Source organism: Castor canadensis, chromosome 2 (genome assembly GCF_047511655.1).
Source record: "Castor canadensis chromosome 2, mCasCan1.hap1v2, whole genome shotgun sequence".
In the NCBI taxonomy this organism is placed as follows: Eukaryota; Metazoa; Chordata; class Mammalia; order Rodentia; family Castoridae; genus Castor; species Castor canadensis.
In genome coordinates this window covers 65,123,535-65,150,682 of record NC_133387.1, presented here as the reverse complement: position 1 = coordinate 65,150,682, position 27,148 = coordinate 65,123,535, and the positions used below count along the sequence as shown (strand labels likewise).

At 39.6% G+C, this 27,148-nt stretch overlaps 1 protein-coding gene across 2 annotated transcripts in view; it reads left to right on the top strand.

Moving 5' to 3' along the window:
• The window catches only part of Slc26a5 (solute carrier family 26 member 5), a 56,001-nt gene that overhangs the window by 2,972 nt on the left and 25,881 nt on the right, over positions 1-27,148 (top strand). For both annotated transcript variants that reach the window (XM_074064922.1, XM_074064921.1), the window contains exons 2-5: positions 52-171; positions 18,395-18,599; positions 19,180-19,319; positions 25,813-25,923. In XM_074064922.1, coding sequence (XP_073921023.1) covers positions 18,448-18,599; positions 19,180-19,319; positions 25,813-25,923 — 403 coding nt within the window. In that variant the 5' untranslated portion in view covers positions 52-171; positions 18,395-18,447. The remainder of the gene's footprint in view (positions 1-51; positions 172-18,394; positions 18,600-19,179; positions 19,320-25,812; positions 25,924-27,148) is intronic.

Below are 27,148 nucleotides of genomic sequence, written 5' to 3'. Positions count from 1 at the left end.
AAACAAACCAGCAACTTCTGGGTTAAGTACCCTTTCTTCTTCTTTACCCAGGGGAGGGTACTCGCTCCCTTCTCCAGCTCTCAGCCCATTGATCAAGGTCTCACTGAACTGTACTGGAGCTCCCAAGCCAGGGTCCTGTCTGCCGCCCCTTGTGCTGCACATTGGATCTGGGTAAGTATGGGGGCTTCTGGAACCAGTAAAATGGGAAAGTGGTCCATAGGTAGTGATAGATTTTACCTGGATCAAAGGAATCTTTAAAATTTCCAGAGGCCTGAGCCACACAGCTCTGTTTGGAAGGGAAGTACAAGGGAGAAGGCCAGAACCATCACACCTTTTTCCTACCTTTCAGCTTGGCTCACGATCAGCCTAATTGATCCTCAGGTAGAGACCAACTTTGACTTACCTTTATTGTTGAGGGGCACCTAGGTGGCTGGTCATCAAGTCTAGAATATAATTGATAGATATTTATTGGATGAGTAAACCCATGGAGATCATGGTTGTTATCCAAGGTCTGCCACTAGGGATGTGATCGTGGGCAAGTCAGAAGTCAATTAAATTCTTTGAACCTTACTTTTTTCAATGCATAACAGTAAGGTGGCATATGAGACCCATGGTTCTCAGCTACTAAGGTATAGTTCCACTGCACTTGCATTGTTTGGGAGTTTGCTTTTGAAAAATAGCAAAGATTCTGATTTCACTGGACTGGCATCTCTATTTTTAAAAATTACCCCCACCACACATACATCCAGGAAATACAAAAGTCCAGCTAAGATAGAGAATTACTGGGTTAAATTAGTAACTAAGAACTGATTCTGAGATTGGTCATCTCATATCAGAAAGCAGGCCCACCAAATCCCTGTTAGACACAGCTCAGCTCAGAATTGCACACATCAGGTGATAAGCAAGGATAAACACAGCATTCTCAGAAGTGGTCCACACCAAGCCATTCAGTGTGTTTGGGGATGGGGCTGCACTTTCTTGCCCTTTTCTCTTCCCACAGTGTTTTGCTGAGTCCTTAGCTCCTGCATTTTGATGGAATGAAGTAGATGTAACTCTGCCTATCCTAGATGACCATCTGCTCTGAAAGGTCCCCAAGGGAGGATTACATCTCTTCTCTGGGTATCCATGCCAGTGTTTAATAGCCTCTTGAAATTGCCTCCTAGAAGTGATCCTTGACTTGTCGAGGTGGGGAGGGAAGGTGTCAGCAAAGGATAAGGACAATCACCTTGATCATAGCTGAAATATGAGCTTTTGTGTCCAAGCTGAGATAAAAAGTGATCCTCACACCTTCTCAGATAGTCAGAGACTATTGAGTTACCAAAACCAGGAGAGGAAAAAAAGAGCACATTGATTACCTTACTCACTTCTGGGACTTAATCTTGGTGCCATTACACTTAAATTCTGTAGATATTCACCCTTGGAAAATTATTCTTAGATTGAAAGATATAACTTGTGAAAGTGTAATCCATGGTGTTTGTTTATCCCACTTTGTTTCTCCCACAACCCTTTATATTATCAAATACCTAGAAGACAAAAGCAGTGCAGGTATGTGACTGTCAGAATAGTGCAAGAGAGACAAGTTGAAAAAATAGAAAAGGCATTAAAGAAGGAAACAAAACTAGGGTAAGAGGGTTCCCAGGGTTGAAGAAGGTTCCAAGGAACTGTATTTAATTTCTTTCCTTTCTCTCTCTACTGGGTGCATCTGCTACAGACTTGTTCTCCAGCTTTCTATAATGCAAGCACTGTATCCTTCCTGCCATGCATTGGGTGGCCCGTGAACCCTGCATGTTCCCTGCAGTCTTCCATACACTGTGTGTGGAGTGGTGGCCCCATGAATGACAGCCTGACACACTTAATTTAATCCAGCCTTGACTTAATTCTAGATAATGTCTTAGGTTGGAGATTTCTAGAGTGGAGAGCTACTGGTTGTGGAGTTCTTCTTTTGTGTCTCAGAGAAGCTGCACTTACCCAAAATAAAAAAAATTTTTTTTAATTAAAAAAAAAAACTGATGCAGGCTGGTGGAGTGGCTTAAGTGGTACAGTGCCTGCCTAGCAAGTCTGAAACCTTGAGTTCAAACCCCTGTACTGCCAAACAAACAAATGAAAACCCAATGCAGACCTAAACAGTCAATTCAGCCCCACCTCTCCAGGTATCATCTAAAAAAGAAAAGATTTCATACTCTGGGGCGTGAAATTTTATTTATAATTTATCCTTTACATACTTCCTACAGTGACTCAAGGTAGGAATAAAGGCACTAGGGAAAGATGGATTTGATATCATAACTTTAATGAAAAACTTAACTACTATTAAACTCAAAGGCTCATTTAAAGCCATTTCTGTATAAATATCTGTCTTCCTACACGTCTAATTTTTTAAGGTAGTAAGAATAGTCAGGGTTGTGCTGGTCATTAAGATTATCATTAGTTTGCTTTTTTTATTGTTTTATTATTCATATGTGCATACAAGGCTTGGGTCATTTCTCCCCCCTGCCCCCACCCCCTCCCTTACCACCCACTCCGCCCCCTCCCTCTCCCCCCACCCCCTCAATACCCAGCAGAAACTATTTTGCCCTTATTTCTAATTTTGTTGTAGAGAGAGTATAAGCAATAATAGGAAGGAACAAGGGTTTTTGCTGGTTGAGATAAGGATAGCTATACAGGGAGTTGACTCATATTAATTTCCTGTGTGTGTGTGTTACCTTCTCGGTTGATTCTTTTTGATCTAACCTTTTCTCTAGTTCCTGGTCCCCTTCTCCTATTGGCCTCAGTTGCTTTTAAGGTATCTGCTTTAGTTTCTCTGCGTTAAGGGCAACAAATGCTATCTGGTTTTTTAGGTGTCTTACCTATCCTCACCCCTCCCTAGTGTGCTCTCGCTTTTATCATGTGCTCAAAGTCAAATCCCCTTCTTGTGTTTGCCCTTAAATCTTTACTTCCTCAAAATAATGAAATATTACAAAATAATTAGAAATGATAACATCTCCATTAGTCCCATTTTACTGAACGCTTCTAACAATCGACAGTCTCTAAAGGTAGCAGGGTTTTTGTTCCTTCTTTCCTTCTTTCTTGATTCCCCTCTTCATTCAATGAACATCTAACAAGTCCCTCTAATGTTCCTGCCCTCACGTAGCTTATATTCTCATGGAGAAGGGAGGGAAGACAAAACTAGGAAGTGAAAGAAAATGGAGGTTGTAAGTGCTATGCAGAAAAATAAAACTGGGCAGAAGGAAATAAAGTGGTCAGAAAAAGCTTTCTGAGGAAGTGACATTGAGCCTGGACTGGGAGAAAGTTACAAGGCTGTCAGAAGTAGAGCATTAAAGTCATCACAGAAAGTCTAGGGCACCTGTGTCTGATGTGCTCACGAAACAGTGATGTCTCTGTGGCTGGAGCAGAGTGACAAGGTGGATATAGAAGGAAACGAAATCAGAAAGGAGTGGTGTGGGCAGGAGTTTGGGAGGGTGCTGAAGCTCCTGGGAGAGCCTTTTCAGTGGGATTCCCGCAAGGTGATATGAAGAGGGGTTCCTACTTTTTAATCAAAATAACAGCAGCCCTGTGTTCAGGTTCATTGTTATATTCCATCAGTGCTCATGTGGCTTTTCTTCTCTACCAAGACAGCCTCTTCTCATTAGTTTCCTTGTGGTTCATTTTTTCCCCAAGGCTGGCTGTGCTGTGGGCTTCTCTCTCCCTTTTCTTCCTCTATTGTTGCCCTGCAGGTAAGGCTAGCCTGTCGTGTATTTAAAAATATGCTCCTAATTGCTAAAGAATAAAACTATCAAATAGTATCAAAACCAACAATCCTGACAGAAATCTTACTAAATCTGTACAAAGCATATGCGTAGTTTATAGTGTAGGATGGACACTGTGCTTGCGCTGCCATTGGACTGAGTTTAGCCTTTGTGCTTTGTTGGGTCTGCACATTGTTTCATCTCAAAATCAATATTGGTTTCCAACATTTAAAATGAAAGGTGGCGTAGAAATGTAGTTTCAAGTTCTCTTTAAAAATTAGATAAAGTTGTAGAACAAGCGATAGAAATCAGAATCATGGTGGCCCGGTAGGGCAGGGAGTGACTAGGTAAGAATTGACAAGGGAAATCTCTAGATGGCAAAAGGTTCTATTTCTGAAATGTATGGTAAACTCTTTAAACCATATACTGCTCTTTATAGCTCATTATATATAAATTGAACCTCAATACAAAAAGTCTTAATTTTTGAAATAACATTTTCAATTGACAGATCATTATGTGCACTCACAGGTAGAGTGTGATGCTTTGAGATGCGCTGTGGAATGACAAAGTCAATCTGGTTGACATAACTGTACCTTACTTACCATTTTCATGGTGATGCCCTTTAGATTTATTCCCATTCTGAAGCACAGGCTACATTAGTATTGGGTAGAGTCACTTTGTAACACAGATCTCAGATGTATCCCTCCAGTCTAACTGAAACTTTGTACCCTTTGATCAGTAACGCCTCACCTCCCTCACTCCCCCAGCTCTGGTAACGTGACTGTCATTCTACTCCTGTGAATTCAGTCCTTTTAGATTCCACATATAAGCCTGGGTTATTTCAGTTAGCATAATGCCCTGCAGATTAATCCATTTTCTCACAAGGGAAAGGATTTCCTTCTTTTTATAAGCTGAATAGTATCCCATTGTATGTGCACCACATTTTCTTTATCTATTCCTTTGTTGATGGTCATTAGATTATTCCCTTTTCTTGGCAATTGTGAATAATGTTGCAATAAACATGCGAATACAGAAGTCTTTTTTATATATTGATTTCAGTGCCTTTGGATGACATGCAGAAGTAGAATTTCTGGATTATATGGTAGTTCTATTTGTAGTTTTGGGGGAAACCTCTCTACTGTTCCTATAATGACTGTACTAATTTACACTCTTATAAACAATGTACAAGATTTTCCTTTTCTTCACATCCTCACCAACACTTGCTATCTTTCTTTTTTTTTTTTTTTTTTTTTTTGATAAAAAGGCCATTCTAACAGGTGTGAGATGACATTCCTCTGTGGGTATAATTTGCATTTACCTCACTGATGTTGGCCGTTACTATGTCTTCTTTTGAGAAATGTTTGTTCTGTTCCTTTGCTGTGTGTATGTGTGTGGGGGGGGGGACAGAACCCAAGGCCGCATACACGCTAGACAAGCGCTCTACCAGTGAGCCACACCTCATACCCCTTTGCCCACTTTTAAAGTCTTTTCTAAATACTGCATTGTTTGAATTCTTTACATACTTTAGATATTGACCCCTTATTAGCTGTATGGTTTGCAAATACTTCCTCCCATTCTATTGATTATCTCCTTACTCGGTCAAGTGTTTCCTTTGCTGCACAGAAGCCTTTTAGTTTGATGCTATGCTGTTCATCTATTTCTGCTTTTGTTGCCTGTGCTTTCAGAGTCATGTCCAAAAAAAAGCATTGCCAGACCAATGTAATGAAACTTTTCCCTTACATTTCCTTCTAATAGTTTATAGTTTCAGGTCTTAAAGTCTTCAATCCATTTTAGCTGATTTTATCTATCATTCTTCTGCATGTAGATAACCATTTATCAAAAAGATTGTCTAAAGAAAACTTTTAAGTAGAAGCTTTCCCCCAGCCTCCAGTGAGAGCTGACTAGCAGCCTCTGCTTGGGTTTGGCAGATCCTTTCTAGATTGACAGACTCAGTGAGTCTACTTCAGACACTCGCATGAACCACCTAACCCCTGAGAGGTGGTATTGCTTTGTGATCCCTTCAATAGATGTTTGATGGCTCGAGTTCCAACTGTCAGTGGGGAGAAGATCTGAAGGGGCCTGATACATTTGACTGGCAATGGAGACAACAGAGCTGCCTCCTCAGTTATATGCATAGCATGTAACAAAGACAAGCCTGATAGCTTGAATCAGTCAAGCAACTCACCTTCATCCCTCTCTCAATTTGTAGTATTTCTCAGCTCTTGGGTCCTCAGTGATCTCTGAACATAACTCCCCTTGTCATAGCAAATGCTCAGTCCATCTCTGAGAGGATTACTGAAAGCGTATAGACACTCTATTGTCAGCCCTTAACACTTTGGACTGTTATGTCTGTTCTAAAACACCGTGGAAGTCCTGTATGATGGAGATAAACAAAAAGAAAATAAAATTATTAATAATTCTACCAGCAAATACAACCCTTATTTGCTGTTTTATGAGAAATACTTTCAATTTTTTTTCCATGCATTTAAATTAAAAATGTACCTGATAAATTTTATCACAGAACTGCCCAATTTGCAAAATGGACAATAATAACAATTCAAAGGCTAAAGACGATAAATAAGCATTTGTTTTCTCTATTCAGAACTCCACCTAAATGGCTATAAAATTATGCAAGCAAAGAGGAACTGTGAAGCACCAATATAGGAAATGTTTGGAAGCAAGTTAGTGATGAAACAGAGCTAATGACTAGCCGAAGTGAAAGGACCACATAGGATTCAAGGAATCTCCCAGAAATAACCCATAAAAGCTAGAGCAGGGAGAGAATAGCATGAGTAGGAGCATCTGGAAGCAGAGAGATGACGGGAAAGTGTTTATGGATCAGTTAGAGTGGGCTAGAGCTTCTCATAGGAGCATTGTCCCTCCGGATCCATGGGGATTGGTTCTAGTACCCCTCCTGGATCTCAACATCCACAGGTGTCCAAGTCCCTTACATAAAATGCTGTTGTGTTAACTTACACACATCCTCCTGTGTACTTTAAATCATTTCCTGCCAGGTGCTGTGGATCATACCTGTAATACCAGTTACTTCGGAGGCTGAGATTGGGAGGATTGGGCATATAGTTCACAAGACCCCCATCTCCAAAATAACCAGAGCAAAATGGACTGGAGGTGTGGCTCTAATGGTAGAGTGCCTGTTTTGCAAGTGTGAAATCCTGAGTTCAAACCCCAGTCCCACCAAAAGAAAAAAATCCTAGGTTATTTATAATATCTACTATGACATAAATGTTATACAAATAGTTGTATTGTTCAGGGAAAATGACAAGGAAAAGAGTCTACCTGTTCAGGACATCTTTTCCAAATATTTTCAATCTGGTTGGCTGAATCTGCAGATATAGAACCCACAGATGCAAAGGACCAGTGTAAATGTTTTCTGTTTCTGGCACTTGGAGAAAGGGTGAGGCCATCCTGAAGGCTAGCTCTTGCTTCCTCACACTAATAAATCCCACTCTCATACACAAAGCCTCCTAACCTCCATTTTGTTCATGTATGCATGTAACAGTGGAGGAAAGAAGAACAAATTAGCCAAAAAAGTGATGAACTTCTTGACTAATAAAGAAAATGCATAACCACCAGGACCTCACACGTGAAGGAGCATAGAAAAGAAAAATCAATATAAGTAACTGTTGTCACCACAGGAGAGATAATTCAAAAATTTGAACATGTCCCATGTATATAATCCTAGGACTCGGGAGGCTGAGGCAGGAAGATCTCCAGTTCCAGGCCACATAGTGATAACCTGTCTCAAAAAACAAAATCAGAAACAAGACAAAAATCTGAGTACCCATAGAGTGACTAAAAAGATATTCCAAACAACAAGAAGAAAGAACAGTCAGAAAACAAACAAATAAGATCTCAAAAAAGTATAAATGATTACTATAATAAAAATAATTTCTTTTATGAACAGCCTGGGCAAAATAGAAAGGTCCTATCTCATAACAATAACAACATCAATGATAATAATTTCTTAGAAGGAATAAAAGATAAAGTTTTTAAATCTCCAGAATGCATAATTGGGAAAGAGATGGAAAATATGCTAGGAAAGATGAGTAACCGCAGCAATCCATTAAGTCTATAGTATGGAGTTCTAGAAAGAGAAAACAAAGGGGAAGAAGTTGATAAAGAATGCTAATAGGCACAGCGTAATCCCAGCTACATGACAGGCACAGGTAGAAGGATCATTGTCCAAGCCTGACCCCAGGCAAAAATACAAGACACTATCTAAGAAATAACTAAGTCAAAAGGGGCTAGCAGTTTGACTCAAGTAGCAGAGCACCTGCCTAGCAAGCACAAGGCCCTGAGTTCAAACTCCAGTACTGCAAAGAAAAGAATAGAAAAAATCCTGTTATTCAGTAAAAGTATGAGATTGGAAGGGTCCATCAAATGAATGATCATCCAGAGATAAAATTATTCTAAAATTTCAAGTCAAGGAATTTACAGAGAAATTCCTGAAACCTTCTGAAAGGAAAAGTGAAGTCATTTCCTTAAGATTGATAATACATCATCTCATGAGTGAATTGGATACTAAGGTAGCAATGCCTTCAAATTTATCAGGAAAAATGGCTGGGCACAGTGCCTCATCCCGGTAATCCTAGCTACTCAGGAGTCAGAGATCTGGTTGATCAGGGTTCCAGGCCAGCCCAGGCAAAAAGTTGGTGCAACCCTATCTCAACTAATAGCTAGGCATGGTAGCACATACTTGTTATCTCAGCTATGCAGAAACATAAATAGGAGGATCATGGTCCAAGCCAGCCCAGGCATAAATGTGAGACACTATTTGAAAAATAGCTAAAGCAAAAGTGGCTAGGGGCCTGGCTCAAGTAGTAGTGCACTTGCCTAGGAAGCACAAGGCCTTTGGTTCAAACCCTACTGCCTATATACATGTGTGTGTGTGTGTGTGTGTGTGTGTGTGTGTGTATGGGAAATTATTTTGAACATAGAATTATACTGCCAATAAATTTATTATTTAATGTAAAGGTGAAATGAAGATATTTTCAATACTCAAAGACTCAGGTAATCCAAGTATCCTCTCTGAAGCAATTATCTGAGGATGTGCTCCAACAAAATGAAGGCTAAAACAAGGAGAAAAGTGTGGAATTAGAAAGAGTGAAATGAATCTCACAATGCAACAAAAGTAAATCTGCCACCATCAGGCACAGTGGTTGGTACCTGAAACCTCAGCTTTCTGACACAGGAGGATTACAAGTTCAAGACTAGCCTGAGCAACAGCGAATCCCCATCTCTAAAACAAAACAATAAATACCAGGCTTAGAAAAATTAGGGCAAGTAGTCAATGAACCCCAAAAATAACGACTTTAAGAAGAATTAAATAAATTCCATTCAATACATTGAACCAGTAATGAACACTATTCACAGTCATAGAACTGGGACTTCTGGCAATGCAGAGGACAAAGCTGACTTATTCAGACCTCCCACCAGTACAAGCATGAAAAGGAAGGATAAAGCATAGCAAGATATTTAAATAGCTAACCTTGAAATAAAGACTGACAGAAGAAAGCAGATAAACTGTATTAAAAGTACAGTAAGTGCAATCCCAGATGAGTTTCTCTATGGAATATAGATTGAGGGGGTGGATTATGGGGATGTACCCTTCAAATCTAGGAAGCAAACATGGCCTCAGGTCGTAAGAGAGACAGAAAACCTGGAATTGAAACAGTGGTAAGCCTGGCACCCTAAAGACCTGGCTACTCCAATTGACCAGCGATTAGGAAAACTGAGCTACTACTTAGGGAACCAAGTCTCTAGGCTTTGAATGAAAATTTCAAAAAACTAAACAAGAGCAATGATAAAAACAACAGCACACCCCTGAGCAATCCAAACCCCAGACTGTGCCTTAGTCAGGGTTGAATTCAAAATCCTAATCTTGTTATGTTCAAAAACCTCAAACTGTAATTTTTCACACCAACAGCAGGAGCAAGGTTCAGGACCCCTGCTTTAGTCAGTTTTTGGTCACTGTCATGAGTACCTGAAGGAAACAATTCAAAGGTAGCAGACTTGTTTAGCCTCGCTGTTTCAGAGATTTCAGTCCATGCTCATTTGGCTCCAGTGCTTCTGGGTCTGTGTGTGGTGGGCAGAGAACCATGGCTGGGAGCCTGTGGTAGAACAAAATGCCTCACATCATGGCAGACAGGAGGCAGAGAGAGAGAGAAAAACAGAGAGGGTCCTGGGGCAAAATACAGTTCCCAAGGACCTGCCCTCAGAGACTCACTTCCTCTGATTAGTCCCCACTTGCTAAAAGTTTCCATCATCTCCCCAAAATGCCATCAATTTATGAAGCCCTCAGTAGATCAATCCATAGATTAAGTCATGATCCAATCATCTCTCAATGATTGGATCCACCAGCTGGGGACCAGTCTTTCAGCACATGAGCCTTTTCAGGGGACACTTTATATTCAAACCAGAGCAACCACTAAAACTTCCAGAGCCCTAGCAAAGGGGTGTCTAGGGACGCTGTCACAACTTAAGTACACAGGAGTACCCATACAACCACGCCCCTTTTGCCTCATGAGCTCCTCTTCTTACCTAATATGAGTTCATTAAAAACCAACAAACCACCCTAAGGGAGTATCTACAAACAAAACAATCATAAGGACCAGCTCCCCAAGAATTTAAAACCTTAGAAAGGCCAGATGTAGTAATGCACACCTATCATCCCAGTACTCAGGAGGCTGAGGCAGGGAGATTTGTGAGTCCAAGGTCAGCCTGAGTTACATAGCAAGACCCCTGCCTCCAAAAGTTGGAAATATGAGGACAAGAGCATAAGTATGTAATATTGTTAAAAAAACCAGAAAACAAAAGGAAAATATAGTATATTATGAAAGTAAAGCAAGCCTATTTCAAAAAGAAGATGAAAATACAGATATGGAATAAAAATACAGATCTATATATTGGATGTTTTTAAATTAATGTACTTGTTAAGCAGCAGATTAGAGCCAACAATAGATAAGTGAAATGGAAGCTGAACCTGAGAAAACTCACTGGAATCAACTCAATAAGATAAAAACCTGGAAAATATGAAAAGTTAAATGACACAATGATCTGAGAAGCTTTGAAAAAAGCTTCTGAAGAAATTCCAGGAGAGAGAATAGCAAAAATGGATTAGTTTAATAGGCTATATAGGTAAACATTAAAAACAGTAATGTAACTTAGCAAAAATAGAGGTGAATAAAGAGATTTAAATGTTGAGCTTCTCGTGTTGAGCATTCATAGATAATGTCTAAATTTGGTAAATTGAAAACAATAGCCATATACTTTTACAGTTGAGAGCAGTAATTCTCAATTCCAGAGATTTATTTTCTTTTTTGTTTGTTTGTTTGTTTTCTTAGGGTTTCACGATGTTCCCTAGGCTGGCCTTAAACTCCTGGGCTCAAGGGTTCCTCTCACTTTTGCCTTCCAAGTAACTCGGGCTACAGGCCCCACACCCAACTCTAAAGGAGACTTGGAAAATGTACCCTAGCAGTGGAGGGTGCTACAATCCCACCCTAAATACTTCTTTTTTGAGAAATACTGATTTAGAGTTAAAAATAAGCCCACCCGAAGAGCTAATAAAATTATTTTAAGAAAATGGTTGACTTAGGGAATAGAACTAGGGTTGGGGAGAAGTAGGGTGAAAAACTACTGCTTTTCATGATTACCCCTTCCAAAAGACTTCCAATTTTATCATGTCAATATTATTTTCACTAAAAAGCATTATTTTAGGGGGAAAATGACTGGTCAACCAGTGGCTTGTCCTTCCATTTTCACTGAGAACATTTTCTTAGTAAGTATCTGACATTCAAACTTAAGCACCAATTTGAATTACTGAGCTTTTAACCCAAAGATTCTGGAGGCATGTCTTGTGGGTGTGAGTATTAATGATCTTTCAAGTGTTCCTGATTGGAAAAGAAATCATGTAATTTATTAACTTACAAAGTCAGAGCAAATTAGCTCTGGAAGGGATTTAATTTCTTTACCAGAGTTGAGTAATTTCTCCATGGCAGAGTGGTTTCCATCAGTAGTTCTGTGAGGGATAAAAAAGGATTGGGATATGCTCACATGACAAGAGCACAGGGCTTCAGCCTGCCTTTCTGGTCCTCAAAGACCCAGACCTCCCTGCCATGTCCAATCCAGTTTCCTGTGACCTGTGACCTCCAAAGCACGATTTCCACCAGCGTGATTGTCACTCCATGAACAGTCCTGCTCATTTTCACCTTTTCATGCCGCCCCTTTGCCTTCTGCCCGTTCTGCCAGACACTAAAAGTCCGGTATCTTTTCTCAAGCCTTCCTTGATCTCCTGCCCCACTTCTAATTTGATTAAAACCATTGTACTTCATAAACAATAAGTTATGACAAGTGGGAATACATGCCTATAATTAATACAATTTAGATCAAATTAGATAAACACTTCGACATAATTAATCTGATACACAATTAATGAGGCAGCATGGAATAAAATAGGTCTCTGAAATGAAGCAAATCTAGTTCCAATCCCAGCACTGTTACTCCATCAGGCCTGAGATAAAAGTCATCTGAAATATGTGGACAATTCCTACCTTCTGTGGATGCTGTGACTCTCTGATTGCAGCTTCGTCAAGTGTGGACCACCATAGTAATTTTAAACTACTGTTGTGTTTCACGACGAGTAAACTCATCAGTATCCACCACCCCTATTATTTTAAGTCATTATTTCCTGCGCTCACTATGTAAGTTACCTAATACTTAGTATCAGCATTGTTTAAATTATTTATTATCACGACACATATAAACCTACAGATAAAAAAATTTATAATAGCAAAAAGTGAAAGTAACCTAAGTAAGTAGTATTAAGGGACTGGTTAACTAAATCATGTACATAAAGGGCTGGAGGAGTAGCTCAAGTGGCAGAGCACCTACCTAGCAAACTTGAAGCCCTGAGTTCAAACCCCAGTACTGCCAAAAAACAGTCATGTGCATAAAGAGTAGAAAATATTATGCATCCATTAAAAACCATGCTTATGAAGCTGTTTGATGACATAGCAATGTTAAGTTCAAAAATTAAAACCCAAAACTGTTAAGACAACCTCCACTATAAAATGCTCTTTTTTTTGTGCTACTGGGGTTTGAACTTGGGGCATTGCACTTGCCAGGCAGGCACTTTACCAGTTGAGCCACACCATCGGCCCTTTTTGCTTTATATATTTTACAAATAGGTTCTCACATTTATGCCTCGGCTGGCCTGAACTGCAGGCCACCTACCTGGGATGACAGGCAAGCGTCACCATGCTTGGGATGGTTGAGATGGGGTCTCATGAACTTTTTAAAGACTCTTGATCTTATTTCCTGAACATTAGTATTTCCCCACCAACAATCTCTTGGTACCATCCTCAAAACTTCTTGTGTTCTGTGTGCTTTATAACTTCATATGACCACCTGGATGAAGTCCTTAAAAGGAAATAGATTGCTGCAGACATTAGATAACAAGTTTCCTTAGGTCATGAATCATAACTTACTGGTCTCTAAGTGTAGCCAACTCAGATACTACAGCCGAAAATGTAGATACTCAATAGATTTATATTGAATGAATGAATACCTAAGGCCTTGAGAAATGGAGCAAGTAAAAAGAAATAGCTGTGATTAAAAGGGTGATAATAGAGCTGGGTACAGTGGTACACGCCCATAGGCTAAGCTATGTGGCTTGCTCAGGCACGAGAATTGATTAAACCGGGGAGTTCAATGCCAGCCTGGGCAACATAGTAAGAACCCATCTCAAAAACAAAATAGGTTTATCATCTATTGAAATAAATGGCAACTGAATTATAAGAACCTTATTCTAAGTACTTTATAGTTCTTACATTTAGCCTCAGTGTGGCACCATTAGGGCTAGCTAAACAAATTATGGAACATATCTAATGGCATGCTATGTAGCTGTTTAAAATATCGGAGAATGAGGAAGCTCTTCTGCACTGAGATGGAAAGGTCCCTAGGAAGTTCTGGAAAGTGGAAGAGGCAGTGTGTGGAACAGTGGTGAAACAGCACCACTCACGGGGACGGAGTGGCGGTCACATCCGCTCGTGTGCGGACCGAGTGCCTCCCAGAAGACACGTAGGAAACTGGCACTGCAGCTGCCTTCCAGCCGGGGACTGGCAGTCAGGCTTCACTTAATTCATTTTATATGTGAATTTCTGATTCCTGTGAATATATTAGTCATTCAAAAAGGTAATTAAACAAAAGCAAAGGAAGATCAATATTCTCATTTACAAATGAGCAATAGAAGGTTGAATGAAATTAGGTACTCTGCCCGCAGTAGTTATCATAATGGTCACATTTACTTTTTATTTATGTTATGTTATGTTATTTATTTATTTGTTTGTTTATTTTGGTGGTACTTGGATTTGAACTCTGGGCTTCACGATTAAAAGCAGGTGCTCTATGTCTTCAGCCACACCTTCAGTCCTGTTCATATTTACTGAACACTACATGATAAGTGCTTTAGAAATATTTTCTAATTTATTCCTCATAGATCTATAAAGAGGCATTATATTTTATATCTCAGTGTTAAAGCTGCAGGGAAAATAATTTAATGCCCAATCTAGACGCTTTTGGAAGTAATAATTATCCTGGGACAACAGACAGACCCAAGGACCTTCTGTCATTCTACTTAGGGCAGTCAGGAAACTTGCTGGATGTTCTAGCACAATGGCAGAACCAGACTGATCTACATGGTCCCACAGCCTGGACTCCCAGCTGGAATTTACAGATAAGGAAACTGAGGCACAGAAAGCTTTTGTACTTTGCACAAAAACAAATAAAAAACTCACCTTGTGGTTAAGTGCTAGTTCCTGCATCCTACACAGATCTTCTGAACCCAAAGCCCTGCATATAGTGTTGCCTGTCTGACTAGTAATGTAGGAGTCCTTTGGCAGAGGGATTTAAGGGGAGGAAGAGAAGTCCAGAAGAAAAGGGAAAGGGTAGACAGGGCACTGGGCTAAATGCTCTGACAAGCCCAGCTGCTGCCACTCAAATATACTCAGAACACATGTCAGCAATTGCTGGGCGCTCTGGAGAATGGTGCCTGACCCTCTAGGGCAATTTGCTTTGTTAATATTTGGCTTTAAGGACCAGCCAGATTTGCCCTTTCAAGCCTGTGAATTTCTCATGTAAGGATCCACATGTAGTTCTATAACTAGGTGATTCATAGTTTCCCTAATGTTGGTCCCTTAGTTTCTTTGCTTCTCTGCTTCTGATAAGGGTTACTGATAGCCTTCAAGGCTTTAATTGTCTAATCATTGCTGATGAGAATAAAAAGTCCCCACAAAAGATATTTTATTATATCAGAACAGAGTGTTTTGTTATAACATACTCTTCTCCTTTCATAGTTGACATCCTGGAGACATCCTGGAGTTGCCAAACAGACCTCTTATGAAGGATATAGATTATTGCCAGGGTATTAGAACCTCAAAAAATACTTCAGAAGTCCTTCTTTACTGTGTCTCTTCCTTACCTATAGCAAGTCATAGTGGCCAGATTAGCAAAGGAAAATATAAGATATTCACAAAAAAGAAGGATGTCTATTTTTTCACATTGTTTCCTCTGCTATATTTTGATGTATTATAATGGCTCCTAGAGTAGTCATAAAAAATTAAGTGAGGTGGTCAATCAGCCATGCTAACCTAAAACAAGACATGTGTTCTTTATGTCAGATTCTGATGCAAAATCCTCCTTTGCCAGGTATCCTTCCTGCTTAAGTTCATTTGTGCTGCCATAACAAAATACCACAAACTGGGTCATTTATAACAATACAAATGTATTTCTTAGAGTTCTGAAGGCTAAAGTTCAAGACCAAGGGGCTGTCTCTCTGCCTCCAAGATGGCGCCCTGTTACTGCATCCTCTGGTGGGGAGGAAGGCTGTGTACTCACCTGGCAGAAGGAACAGAAGGGATGAAAGGCAGGCAAACTCCCTCCATCTAGCCCTTTTATAAGGACACCTAATCTGATTTATGAGGGCAGAGTTCAGTGGCTCAATCACCCCCAACAGCCACATCTGCATACTGTTGCATAGATGATGAAGTTTCAACATGAATTTCAGAGGCAACAAAATGTTCCAATCATAACATATTTACATCATCCTTGTTAGCACTTAGTCACATTGCTGCTTGCATTTCATTTTATTCTAGGCTCCTCAATTTGTAGCCTCTTGGATGTAAGTATTTATTTTGCATGATGTTTTGAACACACAAGGCTGATTTCAGTTAGAATGTGATTTTAATTTGGTGCAAACCTGACTTTTCACCGTGAGGGAGCTATATGGGCCAACATTAGCAACCCACAACCCCAGGGCCACCACACAAGCACTTAGTCATGCATTCACACTCACCCTGACCCCGCTCACTTCATTTGGGAGCCCTGGCTTTAGTTGTTGTGCTTTTAACTTTTTATCGTGAGGCACATAGTTCAAATATAAAGACAGGTACAAAGAACCATGTAGCAAGCACCAGTTTACTTACCACCCAGCATGATCAGATCTTAATATTTTGCTTTTTTACAGTGCATAAAGCATTGCAGGCAGAGTTAGTAGAAGCTGTGTGACTGTTCCTTCCCAGTCTCATTCCCCTTCTTTCTGGAGGCAGCACCATCCTGGTCTTAGTATTTGTCGTTGTCTGGGTGCTTTTGTACTTTTACTGCATGGATGTGTACCTATAACAGCAGATACTATTGCTTTGTAGCTTTCTAACTTTAATTACATTTTTGTTGAAAATTAACTTTTTGAGATTTAGTGATGATACATATATTTATTTCATTTCTTTACTATCTAGTGTTCAATTTATGAATACACCAAGATGTATTTTTGTTGCATACAAGTAGACACTTGGGTTTTTTTCCAATAGTTTACTATCATAACGCTACCATGAAGATTCTTGTACATATTTCCATGTCCAGAAACATGTAGTATTTTTTCCTTAATTATTTATTCATTTAAATAGCATTCACCATGTATCCAGGAAAAAGTATCAACCATGCAATCTTCTTAACCCTTGATAATATAATGAACTTATTGCACTCATGTTTTTCACTTGTGACTTCTAACTTTCTCAAAAGTCACCACACATTCTTCATGGAGACTTAAACCTCATCTCTGAACCATAAATTAATTTAAGTAGGAAGCAAACACAGAGTTGGGAAAGGAGGCTAATATACCTTTAAAACACTTGAGGTCAACATAAGAATCAACCTTAACCTCTTCTGCTTGCTTGACATACAGCTGGTCAGAGTTGGCCTGATTTTTACTTCCCCTCATACAGAGCCAGAAGCAACTGACTTTGCTATTCAGCCACTAAACCTTTTTTTTTAAATTTTATTTTTTTATTATTCATATGTGCATACAATGCTTGGGTCATTTCTCCCCCCTGCCCCCACCCCCTCCGTTACCACCCACTCTGCCCCCTCCATCTCCCCCCACCCCCTCGATACCTGAAAGAAACTATTTTGCCCTTATCTCTAATTTTGTTGAAGAGAGAGTATAAGCAATAATAGGAAGGAACAAGGGTTTTTGCTGGTTGATATAAGGATAGCTATACAGGGCATTGACTCACATTGATTTCCTGTGCGTGTGTGTTACCTTCTAGGTTAATTCTTTTTGATCTCACCTTTTCTCTAGTTCCTGGTCCCCTTCTCCTGTTGGCCTCAGTTGCTTTTAAGGTATTTGCTTTAGTTTCTCTGCATTAAGGGCAACAAATGCTAGCTAATTTTTTAGGTGTCTTACCTATCCTCATATCTCCCTTGTGTGCTTCACTTTTATCTTGTGATCAAAGTTCAATCCCCTTGTTGTGTTGGCCCTTGATCTAATGTCCACATATGAGGGAGAACATATGATTTTTGGTCTTTTGGGCCAGGCCAACCTCACGCAGAATGATGTTCTCCAATTCCATCCATTTACCAGTGAATGATAACACTTCGTTCTTCTTCATGGCTGCGTAAAATTCCATTGTGTATAGATACCACATTTTCTTGATCCATTCGTCAGTAGTGGGGCATCTTGGCTGTTTCCATAACTTTCAGCCACTAAACTTAATGTGACATTAAAAGCATATACAGGGCCAGGTGAAGTGATTGCAATTTCATAACTTTTATCTCATCATTCTAGTAACCTTTATCTTTCTAGCTGCATGGGAAGTGAAAATCAGAAGGATTATGATTTGAGACCAGCCTGGGCAAAAAATTAGTGAGACCACATCTCAATCAATAAGATAGACATGGTGGTGCATGCCTGTCATTCCACCTATGTCATTCACCTAGGTAGGAGAATTGCAGTCTGAGGCTGGCCCCAAGGCAAAACTATGAGGCCCTATTGAAAAATAACTAAAGCAAAAAAGGGCTGGCTGTGTGGCTTAAGTGGTAGAACAACTGCTTAGAAGCATGAGGTCCCAAGTTCAAACCCCAGTACCGCCAAAAAAAAGTACCCACTGTACCCACTTACTGCTCTGACAGACAATAAGTCACACTTAAGTTTTTATTAATTTTAGTGTCATTCTATGTATTAGTGCCTACTGTGTAGAGAACAGTATGTAAGGTGCCCTGGGGTGTCCAAGAAGTCTTCAGAAGTTACAGTGCCATGAGGAAAAGAAGGTTAGGAACAGTGGAATTTTGGCACCTACAATGGAGTTTATCTTCTCCCTAAGGGACCCTCCAGAAATGCTTGTCTCCTGCCGTTGACGAATAATTTCACAGTACTATGGATCATGCTGAAGAAAATGAAATCCCTGCAGCAACCCAGAGGTACTACGTGGAGAGGCCCATCTTCAGTCATCCCGTCCTTCAGGAGAGACTGCATACCAAGGACAAGGTCTTGGATTCCATCGGGGACAAGCTGAAGCAGGCGTTCACGTATGTTGTATCTCAGCCCATTTCCCATATTGTGCATTTCCTTACGGGAGAAGAAGGTCAAAGGGGTAAAGCAAATCTGTCTGGTGAAGAAGAGGAAAGGCAAAAGGCAAGCACTCCTGCTTTGCAAAGCCGTCCACAGTGGTTCAGTCAGTGTGGGACGTGTGATTGGATGCAGGCTTCCTTGTGTCTTTCCCCATGTTCACCGAAGTCCTACTTTGTCTTACATCTGTGTAAAGGCTCATATAAAAACACGCATTCTAATTCTCCACCTAACTCCGAAACAGCCTCCTTTTCCCTTTGCCTCCTAGGAATGTTCCAGCCGCTCCGTCTTCTTTCCAATCTCTGATCTCCTCCCATGCAGCAACATCTTGAATCACCAATTGTGATTTTTTTTTTTATGGTACTGGGGTCACACTTGCTGGGTAGGTGCTCTCCCACTTGAGCCACTCACCAGCTCTCCACCAATTTTGAATTTTCCTTTCTCACTCAGGGGCATGAAGAAAAGAAAATACCTTGGTGTGAATTCCACCCAGATGTTCCTCATTTATAACTTCATGTCTGTCTTTCTTTGTCTTCCCAGATGTACTCCTAAAAAAATAAGAAATATCATTTATATGTTCTTGCCTATAACTAAGTGGTTGCCAGCATATAAATTCAAGGAGTATGTGCTGGGTGACTTGGTCTCAGGCATAAGCACTGGGGTGCTTCAGCTTCCTCAAGGTTAGTAGAATATATTTCTTTTTTCCTTTCTTTCATTTTTGTTTCCCTGGCTATCATCTCCTCAAATAATTGCTTGACCTTTTTTCATCATGATTGCAAATTCATAGCTTTTATCATATCATTCTAGTGCTTTTCATGTGGGTGTTCTTTGTAAAAGGGAACAGTATGGGGAGTGGATTTGGCTGGCAGCAGGAGTACCAGAATGGGTGTGGGGAGGCCAATTAGAGCTAACAGTGGAGTAAACACCGGCAGAGGTGTTAATGGTCTGAACAGCTGTAGGTAGCTGGCTAAAAAACTAGCCAGTTTCCCAAAAATTTTTAAGAAAAACACTTCCCTTAATGAGCAATTATTTGGGTTTTTAATTTTCCAAGTGGCTGATTTGCCAAATTTATTAAACAAAGTCTTAAACCAGGTTTAGGGTAGTTGCCCACAGCCATTTCAGCTCTGTCACCCCAAGAACAAAACTAGAGGACAGATTCAAGGCAAGGGCAGGGTAAGGAGCAGGCAAGGGCTCAGCATTTGGTGTGGGAACAGAAACTAACCTGACATTTGGGTGCAGGAAATGCACCATGTAAACTCACACTCTAAAGAAATCCTGGTTGGGTTTTCACAGGCATTTCACAAAATTACTTTTAACACGTTGACTTTCTTCCATCTTGAGCTAGGGTTTGTGGCTGTAAAAATGGATACATTTGTGGCATATTTTGTAGGTGAGATCAGTAAGACTGGCCATTGGATTAATTTAGGGAGGATGAGAAAAGAGTGTGTGACTAAAATGACTTCAAGGTTGCTGGGCTGTTGAGTTTGATATGGGACTGTGAGGAAGAGGGAGGGTCAAGAATGACCCCCAGGTTTCTGTTGCAAACCCCTAAGGGGTAGAGGTGTGAGTTGCAGACATAAAAAGTTTTCCAGAATTGGTTAGAAGTTTGAACATGTTAAATTCAAGATGTTTGTCAAGTAGAAAACTAGGTATTTCCTGTATATATTCAATATGTGATTGGCTAAAAAGAGAGGTGTGGCCTAAAGATAACAATTTGTTGGGTTTTTGTTTTTGTTTTTTTGGTGGGACTGGGGTTTGAACTCAGGGCTTTGTGCTTGCAGAGCAAGTGCTCTACTGCTTGAGCCACAACTCTGGTCCACTTTGCTCTGGTTATTTTGGAGATAGGGTCCTTTGAACAATGATTCTCCCAATCTCAGCCTCCCAAGTAGCTATGATTACAGACATGAATCCAACTTCAATTTGGGATTCTTTGGCATATATGCAGTATTTAAACCATGACAGAAGACAAGGACACCTAGAGAAAGAATGTGGAGTAGAAAAAGAAGGGAGCCAAGTTCAAGTTCTGTGAAACATTAAAGGCAAAATAGAGAAGGAGGAACCAGAAGAAGAGACTGCAAAGAAATAGCTGGAGAGGGGAAAGAAAAACCAGATGCATGTGGTATGATAGAAAGCAGGAAATTATTTCAAAGCATGGTAGAATGTAGTAGGTTAGACACTACTAACAGGCATAAATCACCCCACAATCAAATTGGTGTTGAAAAAGTATTATATTCTGCCCATCATAAATCAATGAAGATAGATAAAAATGAAAAACAAAATATGGAAAAGATAGAGGTCTAAGATAAAGAAAATAAATTTATTGTTATTGATAAATGATTTAAATTTCTGGGAAAAAAGTTTGTTAAACATGGCAGATTAGATGCATACTTTTGTCACTATTTCAGTTGAAATTGCTCTAAAACATCAGTAAAGGAGACAGAAATGGCATAAACTAGCAAGGACAAAGAATGGAAAAGAAACCCAGTGGAGCCAGGAAAAAAAGGTGGAAAGGTGATTGACAAGTGACAATTAACTACCAAAGTGAGGAAGCTGAAACTTACAAACCCACTTTACAGAACACTGGGAATTTGGGTACTCCAAATTCAGCCAAAGCTGGGGGCCAGATGAAGGACTAAAAGCTGAACTGGCTGAGTGTCTGATTAGCAAGCAGCACATAGGAACTCAGGTGCCCACTCTGGCCCATGCAGGAATTAATGGGATGAAAATGCTGAGATGGCAGGAAAGTTAAGTAAGTCTGCAAGTCAAACTGTGAGCTGACAAAGGATCTTCCTTCTCATGTTCAATGCCAGAGTGCCTGCAAAAAGAAATAGCCCAAGACAGATGGTGAACCCAGATAAAAGACAAATAGTGACTAGAGGTCCCCTAATGAAGATGTGGCCCTACAATAAAACCCCTCAGTGAACAAGTAAACCAATGTGCATGAAGCTTCAAGAGAGACAGAGCCCAAACCACACAGAAAGAAGGAACTCATCAGAAAGAGAAATGGTGGAAAGACAAATCCTTAAAGACATATAAAACCACATTCAATCCATGCAGCAAAAGGCAAGCGGTTATTTTTTAAAGCGCGTCAGAAAGTAAAAATGAGTTCATAGAAACTAAAAATATGATGGTACCTGAATAAAATATCCAACTGCAGAGTTGGGAAATAAAGTAGAGGAAATCTTTTGAAAGTAGAAGAAAAAGACAGATTATAAGAGAGAAAAAGATAATACTGGAAGATCAATTCTGGTGTCTATCATATATTCAGAAAGAAAGAGTGCAAACAGAGGGAAGAAAGTACCAAAGAATATTCCAAGAATTGAAATATATGAATTTTCAGACTGAGAGGAATAACTAAGTACCCAGTAGGCTAAGTGATAAGTAATTTAAAACAATACACATCATAGTAAGATATCTGAATACCAGGGACGAATAGAAAATAACACAATTTCTAGAAAAGAGAAAAAACATAATTGCTATATAACTAATGAGAAATTGAAAAAGTAGACATAATGGAAAGTTAATAGAGTATATCTAAAACTGGTAAGTTGAAAAATAGTAATACAAACATTATTCAGAACAGGGTTTCTCAACTCTATACCATTTACATTGTCAGTTGTGGGGACTGTCCTGTGTATTATAGGATGTTGAGCAGTATCAATGGTCTCTCAGCCCTCGATGGCAGAAGCACTTCCCCTATCTTGATAATAGAGTGTCCTTCTTTATCTCATCTGATCAATGTAAGTTTGAAGTCTACTTTGTCAGAGATAAGTATTACTACTCCTGCCTGTTTTCGGGTGCCATTGACTTGGTAAATCTTCTTCCAGCCTTTCACCCTAATCCAGTGCTTGTTTCTGTCGATGAGATGTGTCTCCTGTAAGCAACAGATTGTTGGATCTTCCTTTTTAATCCAGTATGCCAAGCGGTGTCTTTTGATGGAATTAATTCTGTGAACATTCAGTGCTAGTATTGATAGGTATGTGGTGATTCCTGTCATTTAGTTGTTTTAGTTGTTTAAGGGTTTGATTGTGTGCAGCTGGATCAATGTTACTCTCTACTTTCTTTCCTTTTCTTTTCCTGTGGTTTGATACTGCCTGCCCTTTCATGGTTTTGTTTGCTTTCACCTTCTGTGTGCAGAATTCCTTGAAGAATCTTTTGTAGTGGTGGCTTGGTGGTCATATATTGTTTTAGTTTCTGCTTATCAAGGAAGACTTTTATTGCTCCATCTATTTTGAAAGATAGTTTTGCTGGGTAAAGTATCCTAGGGTTGAAGTTATTTTCATTCAGTACCTGGAAGACCTCACTTCTTGCTTTTAAGGTTTCCATTGAGAAATCTGCTGTGATTTTTGATGGGTTTACCTTTGTATGTTATATGGTTTTTTCTGTCTTACAGCCTTCAATATTCTTTCTCTATTCTCTGTGCTTGTTGTTTTCATGGTAATATGTTGTGGGGTAGTTCTATTTTGGTCAAGTCTGTTTGGTGTCCTGGAGGCTTTCTGTACCTGAATGGGCATAGTTTTCTCTATATTTGGGAAATTTTCTGCTATTATTTTGTTGAATATATTACTGATTCCTTTTGCTTGCATCTATTCTCCTTCAATGCCCATGATTCATAGGTTTGGTCTTTTGATGGAGTTAGTGAGTTCTTGCGTATTCCTTTCATAGGACTTGAGTTGTCTGACTAACAGTTCTTCAGTTTTTCCTTTAATTACCATTTCATCTTCAAGTTCTGAGATTCTGTCTTCTGTTTGTTCTAGTCTGCTGGAGTGGCCTTCCATTTTGTTTTGTATTTCTGTTTCATTCTTTTTTCTGAGGTTTTCCATATCATGGGTCACTTCCTCTTTTATATTGTTAATTTTCATTTTTAATTCACTTATCTCTCTATATTTATGGTGTTTTCTGTTTCACTTTGGTGTTTATTTAGGGCTCCTATGGTTTCATTTATTTGTTTTTGTGTTTTCTCATATTCTTTATTTTTGTTGTCTTGGAATTTCTTGAGTGACTCTTGTACATTTTAGTTGACCATATCTAGTAACATCTCTGAAATTCTCATTGATTACTTGCAGAATTTCTTCTTTCAGTGTGTTGTTGTGGGCTTCATTTGTTCCTTGGTATAGTTTATCTTTGTTTTGTTAGAGTCTGGATCTGGGTATCTATTTTCTTTATTTCCCTCTGAATCCTGTCCTAATTTATTTTTGGGGGAAGAATGGTTTCCATCCCTTTTTCGTCTTCCCATCATTCCACTTGGTACTGTTTCTGTCCCTGGTCTATGTGTAATTTAGCATTAGCTAACTTACAATAGTAAAACTAACAAAACCAAGAAAGAAGGAGAAAAAAGAAAAAGAAAAAGAAAGAGAAAAAAAATGGAGAACCAAAGAAATCAACAGGGAGAGATGGTAGACAAACAGTGAACAAGACAAACAAACACTTAAAGAAAAAAAAAATTCCCCATTCAGGAACAGTAGAATTTCAGTCTTAGTAGTTCTGATGTTACTACTTTAGCATCCAGTCCTGTTTGTCTGCTTCTCCTAGAAAGGTTTGGAGCCAGTGTCTGGTGTCGTTGGAGCCCTCCTGTGGCAGGCAGCAGCCTGGCAGGCCGGTGGGTGGGCAGCAACACGCCTGTTCTTTCAGTGTATTGTGATGTGAAGAAGACTTTCATGAGCTAGGGGTAAAGGGTGCTGAAGTTTCAGCTCTCCCTGGTGCTTTACCTCAGCCAAGTGTGTCTCTAGCATCTCAGCAAGGTCCCTGATTCCCAGAGCTCACACAGTCTGCGTCTGTGTCCCAGTCGCCATTTTGGATCCTCCTGCTGCCTTATTCTTGCATGAAAAAAGTCTAACCACTCTAAAAAATGTCTTTTCTTAAAAATCCTTAAGTGAACCTGCCACAGCTGTTTCTAGAAGCTTTATTCATAATTGCTAAATCTTGGAAGTAACCAAGATGTCTTTTAGTAAATTAATATGGTCATACAGACAATGGAATATTATTCACTGTTTAAAAATTAGCTATCAAGCCATGAAAAGTCATGGAGGAAAGTTAAATGCATATTTCTAAGTAAAAGAAGTCAATCTGAAATAGCTATATAGTGTATGACCCATGTAACATTCTGAAAAAAGCAAATCTACAGAGACAGTAAAAAGATCGGTGATTGTGAGGTATTTGTGAAGACAGAGAGATGAATAGGCAGAGTACAGGGGATTTCAGGGGCAATGAAACTGTTTTATATCATACTATACTGGTGGCTACGTGTCATTACACATTTGTATCAAATGTACACCACCAAGAGAGAACACTACTATAAACTTTGGATGATAACCATGCCTTTGTGGAAATTCATTTGTAACAAATGCACCACTCTGATGACATTGATAGTGGAGAAAGCTATGCATGTGTGGGGACAGGAAATGCACAAGAAATCTCTGTACTTTCTATGCAATTTGCTGTGAACCTAAAACTGCTCTAAAAAAGTAAAGACTATTTCAACAAGAGTCAACAGGTAAAGGGTAGTGTGAATTGCCTGGAACAGCAAAATGAAAGTGAGCACCCCTCCTCTCAGAGGGTGTGACCCGTACTTCTAAAGTTTCTTGGAGTGATATTTCAAGGTTTCCCATTAGAAAATCAGGCACCTTGGACAGTAACCAGACTTGGATCATTTGAAAGGTACCTGCCCAAGAGAACTGCCTATAGGGTGAGCATATGCCAGAAAAAAGAAGCTGGGGACTGTACCTTCTAATGAGAGACCAAGGAGGAAGCTAAGAGTTAGTGGACAGGCATCACATAGACTAGGGAATGATACAGTGGGGGTTGCTCCTACCCAAGGGGTCTTCAGAGAACCCACAAAAATACCCCATTTGAGGAAAATCCAGCATCAACACCAAACTGCAACTGCACCTGTCAAGAAAGGCTCTTCTGCTTTTATCTAATTTGTGATACAGTAAAGCAGAAAAATCCATGCACAGTCAAATGGTGGACAACAATGAAAACTGTCTCAGCCTGGGCTGTGTAGGCACAAGAGTCCATTTGGGATTGAGGTAGAAGGGTAGGCAGGTTAGACACATCAGCTTACAAAAGATGGGCTTCACCTGATCCTCAGAGAGACCCAACCAAGAGGAAAATACATATGCCCCTCTGTTTTCTAATGATCTTCCCATCTCTGTTTGCTTTTTAATTCCACAGGCTTAGCCTTTGCAATGCTGGCAGCTGTGCCTCCAGTGTTTGGCCTCTATTCTTCATTTTATCCTGTTATCATGTATTGTTTTCTTGGAACCTCCAGACACATATCCATAGGTAAGAGCTTATCCTTGATATTCTAGTACCTTTCCTGTTGGATTTCCAAGCTGTACACTGTGCCAAAGAAATAGTGTGGTTGTTATCAGAACATCTGTTTAATAATAACTTTTGTTACTCCATATACAATAGGTGCTTTAAAAAACCTACTTCTCTTGACTGAGATTGTAGGTCAGTGGTAGAGTGTGCTTGCACAGCATGCATGAGGCCCTGGGTTCATGCCCAGCACTGAGGGAGATTCATATATATTCTCCTCCCAAGATTTCTAAAATTAATAGCTTTCTTGTAATCTTGGGATAATAAAAAAGATAACTTTCTTTTGTAAAAGAGAAATTGTTGAAATCTGTAAAATTAGATAAATGCTTTATTTCCTAATACAATTTGCTTGTGTCTGCTTTTTTATTTATTTATTTTAATAGTGATACTTCAACTTCCTAATTATTATAGATGTATATCATTTTCATCATACTTTAAGTTCTTCCCTTTAGTATATTTAGGATCAGATGCATATGGATTTCATAACTGTTGATGTTTGATAAGGCTATCCCCAGTGAACACTCAGTATTTCAGATACCTATTGCTGGGTAACAAATACACCATGTATTATATATCATATTTAAAATAAATTTATCTAGGGCAAATACAGCAATGTGGTTGGACTTGGGTCACATGACAAGGGGAGAGCACATACGGGAGGAATGGGGATAGGTAGGAAACCCAAAACATGAAAGTGTTTGATGTCCCCACTGCAGAGGAACCGATACAGAAACCTTAAAGTGACAGAGGTCAATATCAGAAGGGTGTCAGGAACTAGTGAAAAGGTCAGTTAGAGATGAATCAACTTGGGTTGTAACACATTTGTGCACGGAAGCAATGCTAGGAATCTCTATGTATAGCTGTCCTTACCCCAACTAGCAAACATGCTTTGACTTTCTTATTATTGCTTATGTCTACTCTGCAACGAAATTAGAGATAAGGGCAGAACAGGTTCTGCCTGGAAGCGAGGGGGGGAGTGGAAGGGGGCGTAAGTAGGGGGAGAAATGGCCCAAACAATGTATGCACATGTGACTAAATGAATAAAATAAAATAAATTTAAATTTAAAAATCAATAAAGTCTGGGGTGTAGCTCAGTGATAGAGCACTTGCCTACAAGTGAGTTTGGTCCCCAGGATGAGATAGATATATAGATAGGTAGATAGATAGATAGATAGATAGATAGATAGAT